Source organism: Rhinopithecus roxellana, chromosome 16, assembly GCF_007565055.1.
Source record: "Rhinopithecus roxellana isolate Shanxi Qingling chromosome 16, ASM756505v1, whole genome shotgun sequence".
In the NCBI taxonomy this organism is placed as follows: Eukaryota; Metazoa; Chordata; class Mammalia; order Primates; family Cercopithecidae; genus Rhinopithecus; species Rhinopithecus roxellana.
In genome coordinates this window covers 109,031,237-109,043,494 of record NC_044564.1, presented here as the reverse complement: position 1 = coordinate 109,043,494, position 12,258 = coordinate 109,031,237, and the positions used below count along the sequence as shown (strand labels likewise).

At 41.3% G+C, this 12,258-nt stretch overlaps 1 protein-coding gene across 3 annotated transcripts in view; it reads left to right on the top strand.

Moving 5' to 3' along the window:
- LOC104670791 (myb/SANT-like DNA-binding domain-containing protein 3) overlaps positions 1-12,258 on the top strand; it is a 148,854-nt gene that overhangs the window by 15,888 nt on the left and 120,708 nt on the right. For 2 of the 3 annotated variants that reach the window (XM_030920223.1, XM_010374138.2), the window contains exons 2-3: positions 385-835; positions 9,581-10,750. In XM_030920223.1, the coding sequence (XP_030776083.1) occupies positions 418-835; positions 9,581-9,990 (828 nt within the window). In that variant the 5' untranslated portion in view covers positions 385-417 and the 3' untranslated portion in view covers positions 9,991-10,750. Of the gene's footprint in view, positions 1-384; positions 836-9,580; positions 10,751-12,258 lie in introns of those variants that run through there. The other variant, XM_010374139.2, reaches the window with a different exon arrangement.

Genomic DNA, 12,258 nt, shown 5'->3' with positions numbered 1-12,258 from the left:
GCTATTCAGGAGGCTGAGGCAAGAGAATTGCCTGAACCCAGGAGGTGGAGGTTGCTGTGAGCTCAGATCATGCCACTGCACTCCAGCCTGGGCGACAAGAGCGAGACTCCATTTCAAAAAAAAAAAAGAATGTTCAACTTTTCTTTTTTTGCTGTTATATACCAGATAGTCACAGTAGCCACAGCAATCCAGTTTGAAGTAAAACCCCATTCCTAGTACATTTCTAAATATTCTCCAGAGTCCTGAATATCATAATTCAACATGAATGGAAAAGAAAGTACTGTATTTCAGATAAGGGAATCAAGTCAGGAATTAAGCTTCAGTGATTTGCAGGCATTGTTTTTGCTGGAGTTGGTAATCATTGCTTCAAACTTCCTTTTACAGGATAGCTAGCGGCCAGGAGAAATATAGTGGAAAATGCAAAACAACGAAATTATAAAGCCTGCCAAATACTTCTCAGAATTGGAAAAGAGCATCCTGCTGGCTTTAGTAGAAAAGTATAAATATGTGCTGGAATGTAAGAAAAGTGATGCGCGAACTATTGCCCTTAAGCAGCGTACCTGGCAGGCGCTGGCCCACGAATACAACTCTCAGCCCAGCGTGTCCCTGCGGGATTTCAAACAGCTGAAGAAGTGCTGGGAGAACATCAAGGCTCGGACCAAAAAAATTATGGCCCATGAAAGGAGAGAGAAAGTGAAACGGAGCGTCAGCCCTCTCCTGAGTACCCACGTCCTAGGGAAGGAGAAGATCGCCAGCATGCTGCCGGAGCAGCTCTACTTCCTGCAGAGCCCCCCGGAGGAGGAGCCCGAATACCACCCCGACGCCTCGGCCCAAGGTATCCGTTCCTGATGCCAGTGTGCACACTCTCACTGGGTACCTGTTTGACATTTTAATTTTAAAATCCTCCATTTTGAGGGAACTTCTAAAAATGAAACTTTTGTATCAAACTCGATTTTCCTAATTCAAGATCTCAGGATTATATAGGACATTCAAAGTCACATAGAGGTGGGCGCGGTGGCTCACGCCAGTAATCCCAGCACTTTGGGAGGCTGAGGCAGGAGGATGGCTTGAGCCCAGGAATTTGAGACTACCCTGGGCAACAAAGTGAGACCCCCATTTCTACAAAAAATAGAAAAAATTAGCTGGGTGTGGTAGCATGCACCTGTAATTCCAGATACTTGGGAGGCTGAGACTGCAGGATCACTTGAGCCTGGGAGGTGGAGGCTGCAGTGAACTGTGCCACTGCACTCCAGCCCGGGTGACAGAGTGAGACCCTGTCTCAAAAAAAGAAAAAGTATATAAAAACAAAAGTACTTGTTTACATCATTGTGCTAGCTCTCTTGGAGGCTTTATTATTACTTAAACATAAAGAAAAATAAGGAATTGCGTTAATGGAGTTCTCATTCATGAGGTGCTGCAGTTGCCTATCAACCTATCTCAAATATGTTAAAGAGAATTTTTTGAAGATTTATATTCTTCCACTCAATTTCACTTTTTTCAAAAAATATTTTTGGAGATCCTTATTATTTGCAAAGCATTGCAGTAGGCCACTCAAAAGGCCATATTAAAAGAGCCAACTGGCTGGGTACTGTGGCTCATGCCTGTAATCCCAGCACTTTGGGAGTCTGAGGCAGGCGGATCACCTGAGGTTGGGAGTTTGAGACCAGCTTGACCAACATGGAGAAACCCCATCTCTACTAAAAATACAAAATTAGCTGAGCGTGGTGGTGCATGCCTGTAATCCCAGCTACTTGGGAGGCTGAGGCAGGAGAATCGCTTGAACCTGGGAGGCGGAGATTGTGGTGAGCCAACATAGGGCCATTGCACTCCAGCCTAGGCAACAAGAGCAAAACTCCGTGTCAAAAAAAAAAAAAGCCGGGCGCGGTGGCTCAAGCCTGTAATCCCAGCACTTTGGGAGGCCGAGACGGGCGGATCACAAGGTCAGGATATCAAGACCATCCTGGCTAACATGGTGAAGCCCCGTCGCTACTAAAAAATACAAAAAACTAGCAGGGCGAGGTGGCGGGCGCCTGTAGTCCCTGCTACTCGGGAGGCTGAGGCAGAAGAATGGCGTAAACCCAGGAGGCGGAGCTTGCAGTGAGCTGAGATCCGGCCACTGCACTCCAACCTGGGCGACAGAGCCAGACTCCGTCTCAAAAAAAAAAAAAAAATATTTCAAACTTTAAAAAAAGTGCGGAGACTAATATGATGAATGCCCGTTTTAGCATTCACCCAGTTTAAAAACCAGCATTTTTAGCCATTATGCTATTGTGATCCACAGTTTTGGTTTGTGGCACCCCAGGGATCTTGAAAAACTCCCAAAAAATTAACTTTTAAGTTTAATATACTTCCATTAAAAAGAGAAAAATATGTCATACATAATTCTTAGGGAAAAAAACACTGTCATACAATGAAGGATGCAGTGATAGTGTGTCATGGCTTCAAAAGATTGGAATTAAGGGACTATTGAAATGTCTCTAGGCAAAGGGAGGGTGGAAATGCACACAGATAAATTTCCAGCAATTTCTGCTTCTTTTCAGACAGGAAGTGGCCAGTTTATATAAAAATTTATTGCAGTTTTCTGAAAGCAGACATTGAAGCAGAGGATGTTTCCTGGTGGGGGACAGAGGGTTGTTCATAAGGTGCTTCAGGGACCCAGCAACCACTTCCCCAGGATAGTCTGGTTCTCAGCTTGCAGGATGGGAAATTCACTTGTCAGTGTCTCCAGAGCAGACTGAGCTCTGAGGGACTGGCTTCTGTTAATTAAGAGTAACAAGAAGCAGTCCAAAGCCAGGTATGTTGTCTGTGTAGAGTGGAAAAGATAATTGCCAAGTGAATCAAATACATGTTTTTGATTAGCACCTTTTTTTCTGTCCTGTAGGCAGACGATCCTGGAGAAGCAAATTATGATCAAAGGTTTGCTTACTGATCATTTGGCCAAGGTTAAGTCCAGGAAGCCAGTTGGGTAACCATAGTGGTTTATGTTATGAACTTCATGCATCGATTTCCAGTATAGGAACCTTGTGTCTGGGTTTTGATCCCTGAGTTCCCAAGCCAGGGTACCTCCTAGCAGACAGTTTATGGGGGCACTGTCAGCTCTCTTTCTTATGCCTCCTCATTGCTGCTTCTGTCGTGCATGGACTGTCACTGCTAATTAATGGTGTCCTTGTTTTGGAGATGTTTATAGCTTTAGCCAGTTACTCTCAGTTCCTCTCCATCTTGCTGGCTTCAGAGCCATTTAGCTTCTGTGAGGCTGTGGAGGAGTGTGCTGGGGGAGGAGGGAATGGATCAGCAGGGCTGCTCTTTATATTGCATATGTTCCCTGGGAGATACTGCTGAGAACCATGCTGGTGTGAGCTGCTTTCTGTTCATTTTGCAAACCTGTGATCCAAATTATTGTGTATTGATTTCATAGGGTTATTCTTAGGGGGCCTGGACAGTCTTATTTCCCCATTTTCAAATTCTGGGGTGGGATCTAGGAAAGTTCATCCCACAAATTTTTTTCTCTTTCTTTTTGGAAGAAATGATGTAATTCATTTACTCATAAAGGTACATTCTCAGTGTTTTCCTTGTAGTGACGTTTAATAGTGACTCAAGTATAAAGGGATTTATTTTAAATTGGATATTTGTATATAGATGACGCTGGGCACTTCCCTTTTTGCTGATTATTAAAGCATAGCCAAATGCTTCTTGCTCCGGTGTCCAGGTCCTATCTGGAGGGTGGTGGAGAACCTTGGTGCTTTGTCATTTGGAAAGTGTGTCCAAAGGTAATCTGTTAATACTAGTAGGTAGGGTACTGGAACTCTTTCTATACAGTAAAACAACTTTGAATACATTTCACTCATTTTGCATTTCAATTTTCTTTCAAAAAAGAAAAAGAAGCCTGGAATTGTCAGTCATCCTTTCTGGGACTTGGTGGGAAAAAGGTAGAAAATCTGCTATAGAGTTATGGCCCTCATTACATCTTGTGTATTTGACATAAGGAATGTGTGTGTGTGTGTGATCTTTCTAACACTGTGCTGTCTAATACAGTTATCACAAGCCACATGAGGCTCATAAGCACTTGAAATGTGGGTAGACCACATTCGGATGTGCTATAATTGCGCACACCACATTTTGAAGACTTAGTACCAAAAAATGTAAAAAAACCTCATTAAATAATTTTGATATTGTTACATGTTGAAATGATACTATTTTAGATATATCGGATTAAAAAATATGTTACCAAAATAAATATCACTTTTTTTTTTTTTTTTTTTTTTACTTTTCTCATGTTACTCTGAGGATATTTTAAATTATATATAAATAGCTTATATTGTATTTCTGTTGGACAGAACTGTTCCAACACCTTACAGGGTACCTGTTACAGAATTAGGTACTCAGAAATTTGTTGGAAATTATGATAAAACTGTTAAACAGGATGGACTCTAATAGTATTCCACTAGAGGCCTCTCTGCAACTACTTTTTGGTATGAGATAGTTTCAACTGTGTCATCTTGATCACTGTCTCTTGGATATACTTAGCTTTGTCAATGACTTTCTGAAAATGTCCATCGTATTCCAACACACTAGTCTTAAAATTTAAGTATAACACTTAGGTATATATTAATATTTGCAAAAACCCCCAGTATTTCCTCCTTAAATATGTTTAAACAATTTACACCCTGCAGATTTTATGATGTGTGATAATTTGGCTTTGACACTTATCTTCCATTATTTTGAGGGAAACTGTGTACAGAACTAACTAAGGGAGCCAACAAAATTTGCTAAGAGTGGCTGGGAAGCTAGGATAACCAAAAGTCAAATACATTTAAGAAAACTAAGCTTTGGAGTAGCACCCAAATGTCTTAGGATAATTTATATTTAATTTCACATTCTATGCTATAAAGTGATACTTGATAACTGTGAACATTTCTTAATAAACGCCATTATTATTACTGTTCAATCCTAATCTTTGGGGGTGAGATCTCTGGTACCAGAGGGCTGAGTTACATTTCCAGTCATGGCACACCAGCCTCACTGGTCTGTGAAAAGCCTCTCTTTTGTTAGTTAGGTGTTTGCTCCATTTTTATTCCATTCTTTTATTCTCTTCTCCTGCACCTGAATCATTCTAACATGCTTACATATTCTTTTACATGTGTTTTGTGTGCATCTATTCCAAATTTATATAGTTTTAAATTTGTGCTAGAGATACTATTTTCTCTGCTTTCTTCGCTTAGAAGAGTCTTTTTAAGATCAGTTCCTAGGCTGGGCACAGTGGTTCATGCCTGTAATCCCAGCACTTTGGGAGGCCAAGGCAGACAGATCATCAGAGGTCAAGAGTTCAAGACTGTCGTGGCCAACATGGCAAAACTCCCATCTTTACTAAAACTACAAAAATTAGCCGGGCATGGTGGTGCACACCTGTAATCCCAGCTACTTGGGAGGCTGAGACAGGAGAATTGCTTGAACCCTGGAGGCGGAGATTGCAGTGAGCCAATATTATACTACTGCACTCCAGCCTGGGTGCCAGAGCCAGACTTCGTCTAAAAAAAAAAAAAAAAAAATCAATTCATTGCAGTGTGTAAGTCTAGTTTCTTTCTTTTAGTTAACGTGTTATACTCCATAACATGCATCCACCCATCTTATTTATCCACTTTCCCAGGCAGCCTTATTTCCTCTATCTGGGGTTTGGCCTGTTTATAGTTTCCTTCCCATCCTTTTGCTGTCATGGTAGGTTTTCCCTGCTGATATTAAACTTACTCCAGTTGTCCAAGTGAAAGAACATCCCCTTGGCTTTCCTGGTCCCAGGAAAGCTGATGGGGTTTCCTACCCTTTTTGCATAAGATTGAGTTGTTTTCTCCTTCAGGTGGCTTTGTTTTGCCTCTGAGAGAGATTACATGGTGGGTATTTGCAGCACAGTGCCATTCCTAGGCTAGTCTTTTTCCAATTAAGAGAGGATTCTTCCCATCTGAATAGTAGTTTCTATTCATTGGAGCAAATATGTGTGTGAAAGTTAATTAACTATACCATTGGGCCTCTTTAGTTTAAAGCCCCATCTTCTGCCAGAGTCTTCTTAAGAGGCCTGGCTTTTTTCCCTTTAAAATTTGGATGTTAGCACACATTTAAACTAAAAAGAATAGTTTTAAAGAAGAGTCATTTTTCTGCTCCCAGACACAAACCTACTGCCTTTTTATGTTCACAGCTCTAGAAATGTAGAGATCAAAATGCATGATACATACCCATGTTCTTAATAAGAGATGGTTTTATAGTGGTTACAATTTGGAGGCTGCATTTTAAGATATGTAAGTGATCAGCTGAGCAAGTGGAAGAGTGGGAGGCTGATTATTGTAGTGGTTGAGTTTGGATTTTAGAGTCATACAGACTTAGATTAGAATCCTGGTTCTTTCAACTAGCCATGTGACCTTGGATATTATATTTGGTTTTCTATAATAATACCTCCCTCATAGGGTAAGGATTACATGAGGTAATGCTATAAAGCGCTAGCCTAGGACCTGGTTAGCTGCTCAAAAAACAGTAGGTGCTATCATCATCATCGTCATCATCACTGTCATCATCAGGTCTCTAAAGCCTGGAATTGTTGAGATGAAAGTGAACATTTAGAAATTGGAAGAGGCCGGCGCAGTGGCTCACGCCTATAATCCCAGCATTCTGGGAGCCAAGACGGGTAGATCGCTTGAACTCAGGAGTTTGAGACCAGCCTGGCCAAGCTGGTGAAACTCCATCTCTACCAAAAATACAAAAAATTAACCAGGCTTGGTGGTGCATGCCTGTAGTCCCAGCTAGTTGGAGGCTGAAATGGGAGGGTCACTTGAGCCTAGAAGCCGGAGATTGCAGTGAGTTGAGATTGCGCCACTGCACTCCAGCCTGGGTGACACAGTGAGACCCCATCTTACCAAAAAAAAAAGAGGAAGAAGAAGAAATTAAAGAAATTGGGTGAGACAGCAGCATTGTGAGGGGATGAACTTTAAGGACTCTGAGGAGTATCCAGAACTATCCCCTGGAATGAAATCAAAGAGAAAAGAGACTAGAGGTACCAGAAAATGTCTAATGTGTCCAGTCTTTAAAGAAGACATTTTCCAGAATGTCTTCCTTTCTAAATCCAGAACTAGAAAGGAAACAGGTGAGGTAATGCTCTTTGCAGTTGAAGCTCACACCTGAGGGCCCTATTCTCAGTGTTAACCCTCTCCCATTCCTTTGTCCTGTGCCTTGGATACCCACACAGAGCACTGTTCCCTCTCCGTGGTTGGGCGTGTTAGGAGGTATGTGACCCACTGCAGGTAATTCTTCCCATACACATTTCTAACATGCCCAGCAGTATACCAGGCCCTGTGCTGGGTTCTACATGAGGATGAGCAGAAGCAATCTCTGTCTTGAAAGTTCTCAGAGACTTGAAAGGGAGGTAAACTGCCAGTTTTAACAAGTGTTCTGCCAGAGGTAGGCCCAGGAGGCTGTGGGAGCATGAAGAAAGAGCTGTCTTTGAGGCCAGAGCTGTCTCCAGGAAAGATTTCTAAGAGACATTTTCATTATTTCTGAATGGCACAGAAGTGCTTTTTTTTTTTTTTTTTTTTAAAAAAAACCTTCTCTTCCAGAAGTAAGATTTTTACCTTTTTTTTAATCATAATTACGGACTAGTTATGGTTGTTACTTTACCTCTTGGAGTGGAATAATTAAATAATACCTTGTATTAACAGGGTATTATGAATTAGGTTTCCCCCAGTAGCCGTTAACATTCGCAGCATCTCATCTTCCAGAATAATGGAGTGGACGTAATAATGTAATCAACTCTGTTAATAAATTGGCATTTTTTTCTCCAAGGAGAAGATTCTCTTTATTGGAAATGTAAAGCTTCTCAAGAAAGCCTTAGAGTCACAGCTAGAAGACTCCATGGGTTAGTGGAGTTAGTGGTTTCTTTATTGCAACTCCCTTAATTGACACTCATGTTACTGCTCTATTAAGAAATCAGGGCAAACATAGCACCTACCAAACATGGTATCCTTTTGCATCCATATACTCTTCGCTTTATATTCAAGGATTCAGCCAATAAACATTTACTAGGCATCCATTGTGTACCAAACAAAGTAATTAGTACCCAAGGATTAAAAAAAGAGAATGTCATGGTGCCAATACTAGTGTGTGTGAAGTGCTGTAACAGAAGAGTACATATAAAGGAGAGACCTGAGGTTTCACAGAGCAAGCGGCATTGGTTTTGAATGAGTAGAAGTTGGGGGGAGGTTAAAAAAGTGAGAGTACAGTAAGTGGAGGGACAGATAGCCTAACTTTAAGCAGAAGGAACAGTGAAACAGAATTATGAAAAAAACATGACCTTATAAAGGATGTGAGTAGCTTGTGGTAGGACTGAAGGGTACACAGGGCATTTGGAAGAGTCAGACAAGAAAGGAAGGTCAGCATCAGGTTATGAGTTTACTTAGGGTAGATTAAGAACAGAGCCACGGATGGGAACCCCCAGGAGAATATGAAAAGGTAACAGGTGAGTACAGCAAGAGTCTCTGTACATCAAGAAGACTTGAGAAGGAGCAATCAGAGAGGAAGGCATCTTAGAAATTAGGTGAGTCATGGTTCAGAAGCTAATGGAGGAAAGAAATTTCAAGGATAGTCAAGTACCAGAGATAGGTTGAATAAGAGGGACATTGAAAACTCCCCAGATGGCAGTGCTGGAGAGTAAAGAGAAAATGTATGTGAGGGAGTTAAGCCAGGGAATGTAGGCTCATCTTTCAAGGAACAGCATTTACAAGATGGCTCTCCAGGGTAAGGGCTAACACCTGTGACCAGGAAACAGCAATAGCACTCTTGCAAAGATTACACATATGTGTTCATAGCTGAATGAGAAGTTGGCAAAGGGTGATCAGACTGATAGAGAACTTACTTTGAAGATCCACACTGGCCTTGCATTGTGGTCCTACGCTCATCAGAGTTGGGCACATTTCAGTTTAGAATATCAACATAACAGCCGGGCGCGGTGGCTCAAGCCTGTAATCCCAGCACTTTGGGAGGCTGAGACGGGCGGATCACGAGGTCAGGAGATCGAGACCATCCTGGCTAACATGGTGAAACCCCGTCTCTACTAAAAAATACAAAAAACTAGCCGGGCGAGGTGGCAGGCGACTGTAGTCCCAGCTACTCGGGAGGCTGAGGCAGGAGAATGGCATAAACCCGGGAGGCAGAGCTTGCAGTGAGCTGAGATCCGGCCACTGCACTCCAGCCTGGGCGACAGAGCGAGACTCCGTCTCAAAAAAAAAAAAAAAAAAAAAAAAGAATATCAACATAACAATGTCTCCGATTCTTGATAAGCATGGTTTCTGACAACGGATCCCATACTTCGAAGTTCTAGGAAATAACCTAACAAAACCCCTTGTCATTATTTCTTAAGAAAAAATTGCTTTTGATTGTGGGTTTTTAAAAAGTCAGGTGTTGCTAGGGTCCCTGTAGACATGAAGGCCAAAGCAGACATGGTTTTAGATACATCCTATAATGAAGGACCCTGTCATTTGAAATAGGATTGGTTTTTTTCTCTGCCTGTAAAATCTTTGAACATATGTTTTCTGCTACTGTTTTTCAGAATCATTTGCTGTTTCAAATAGAGAACTGTGCGATGATGAGAAAGAGTTCATACATTTTCCAGTATGTGAGGGGACCTCTCAACCTGAACCCTCGTGTTCAGCTGTCAGAATAACAGCCAATAAAAACTACAGGAGCAAAACTTCTCAGGAAGGTGCTTTAAAAAAGATGCATGAGGAAGAACACCATCAACAAATGTCCATCTTACAACTGCAACTGATACAAATGAATGAGGTGCATGTGGCCAAAATCCAGCAGATAGAGCGAGAGTGTGAGATGGCAGAGGAGGAACACAGGATAAAAATGGAAGTTCTCAATAAAAAGAAGATGTATTGGGAAAGAAAACTGCAAACTTTTACCAAGGAATGGCCTGTTTCCTCATTTAACCGGCCCTTTCCCAATTCGCCCTAAGACTTTGGGGGTGGTTCTCTTGTAATTAATCTGTGTTGGCAAAGAATGTTTGGAACATGGACTTGCGGTCAGTAACCTGTAACAGAGCTACAACTAGGAAAATTAGAGTGGTAGTAGTCACTTATTTAAGAATTCATTCAGGTAAACAGCTGCACCCTCTGTACCCCTTAAGTGGCAAAGAAGCTGTTATAGTCTTCTGAAAATTATCACTATGAGTGCTATAATTCTGAATGTAATGTCTCTTAATTAGAATTCATACAAGAACCACGTGTGAGTGTTGTTGTTGTTTTTTTTTTTTTAAATCAAATGCAAGTGTGACTATAAAGGAGTGTGGCTGGTTTTTTTTTTTTTTTTTTTTTTTTTTCTTTTTAAACAGACAGCAGAACTTTTCTATCCAAATGAATGCCCTCTCATCGAAAGTGACTGTCCTGGGAGGCTACACGTTTCTCCAGTGGTGATGCTGTTGCTCAAACTTGCTAGAGGTCTTTAGGGAACCTCCATGAGAGCTGCCACACTTTTTTAATTTTCTCAGTATCATCCTCTGAGTATGGATTTTCTGTTTTTAAACAGCCCAGTGTTTAGAAGGGTATTTTCTAATGTGGCTCATAAACCACCTTTTAAGGCCTTTCCTTTTCTAAATAATTCTCCAACAATGGTAGTTCTGTTGGAACTAAAGATGTAACTACTTTGAGGGAGAAATGTTCATTTAGATTTCTACATTCTGGTATGTGGGTTTTATTAAAAAAAGAAAGACTTGCAATTTTATAGTCACACTGTGTATGTTTTTTAAAGGTGCTGCCTTCCCAGCTGTGCTCCAGTTTTTGTCTTCTCTCTGTAGTTTCCTCCCAGCTTTGTACTACTGAGTTGATGGTTGCCCTTGCTTTTAGTCTTTAGCCACCAAAGGAAAGGCCCTTCCCTCGCCATGCTCACGGTGCTAGCCAGTAGTAATGCTTTGTAGCTGGCATTACATAGTTAGCATCGGGCCCTTTGAGAATCCATTACCAACATATTCGGAAATATGGATTGATAAATGGATATTTTGACTGAGCTGCAGTATAGCTTCTCCTGTAGCCTCTTGTTAAAAACAGCCCTGGGAGTTGGGGACAGCAGTAGTTGGAAGCAGCAAAGTGACACTTAAGTACCAAGGCAGATCAGCAGTTTCTGACAATGAGAGTTCAAGGCCATGTGGTGGGGAAGGAGGAGTATATGTGGCAGAGTCCACATAAGTGATACAGGCCTTGGAGTCAGGGCCTGAATTCTAAGCTCAACTCTCCCTCAAGTTGCTGTATGAATGTGGGTAACTCCTTTTAACCCTTGGTGTGGTGTTTCCTGTCCACAGAACAAGGGAGTTGGGCTAGATAATGTTCTGAGTCTGTGACAACTTCTTGGCTATGGAGTGGTCTGTATAGTCTTGGATGGGTACTGCCCACATCATAATCAGCTGGAGAGCATGGGTCAATAGGGAGAAATTGTTTACTGCAATGGCTAAGCTTCCCTCCTGCATAATTTTGGAATTTGGGGGCTGGGGATCGTAAGTTTGGTAAGGTACACATATACTTGCTATTTATGCATAGCACACAACTTAAAACGGATGTGAATTTATTTTTAACGCTGAATTATATTTTCAGTGTCTCAAAGGACTGGTTATTTGAAGAAAGCCTGTGAAGACTAGTCTTCTTTGAAAGAAAAGATCCTTTTGTAAAGATTTATGTTCTTAATTTACTTTTTACCAAATGGACCCTTTTAGAGAAAGAAGCATCGGGATAAAGTCCCAATCTTCAGTGGTTTGTGGAAGACAGAACCAGATGCTTCATGCCCTCCTACCCTTTTAGGATTAGGACAGGGAACAGCAGACCCTAAACATACATGTGAACTGAGCAAAGATTGCCTTTGCTTTGCCTATTGACACATCTAAGAACCTCATTAATATAGAGAGTACAGAGTGGAGTCTGAGATTCTACATTTCTTACAAGTTCCTGGTTTATGCCAGTTATACTTGTCTGGTTACCACACTTCTGAATAGCAAGGTTTCAGAGGACTCTGTGAAGTTTTTATTTCTCAGAAATTTGGCTTTAGGTACATCTTTACCTACAGTGGTGTTAGATATTATTCTCTGAGAACTTACAACTTAACCACACAACAATGCAGAAGAACACAAAAAATGCTTGCACACAGTAGTGTATTTTAATGGAACTATAAAAGCATTGAACTGATTCCTAACTTTACATATAAAGGACAAACCAGCAGCCTAAAGCACCTTGCTCTACT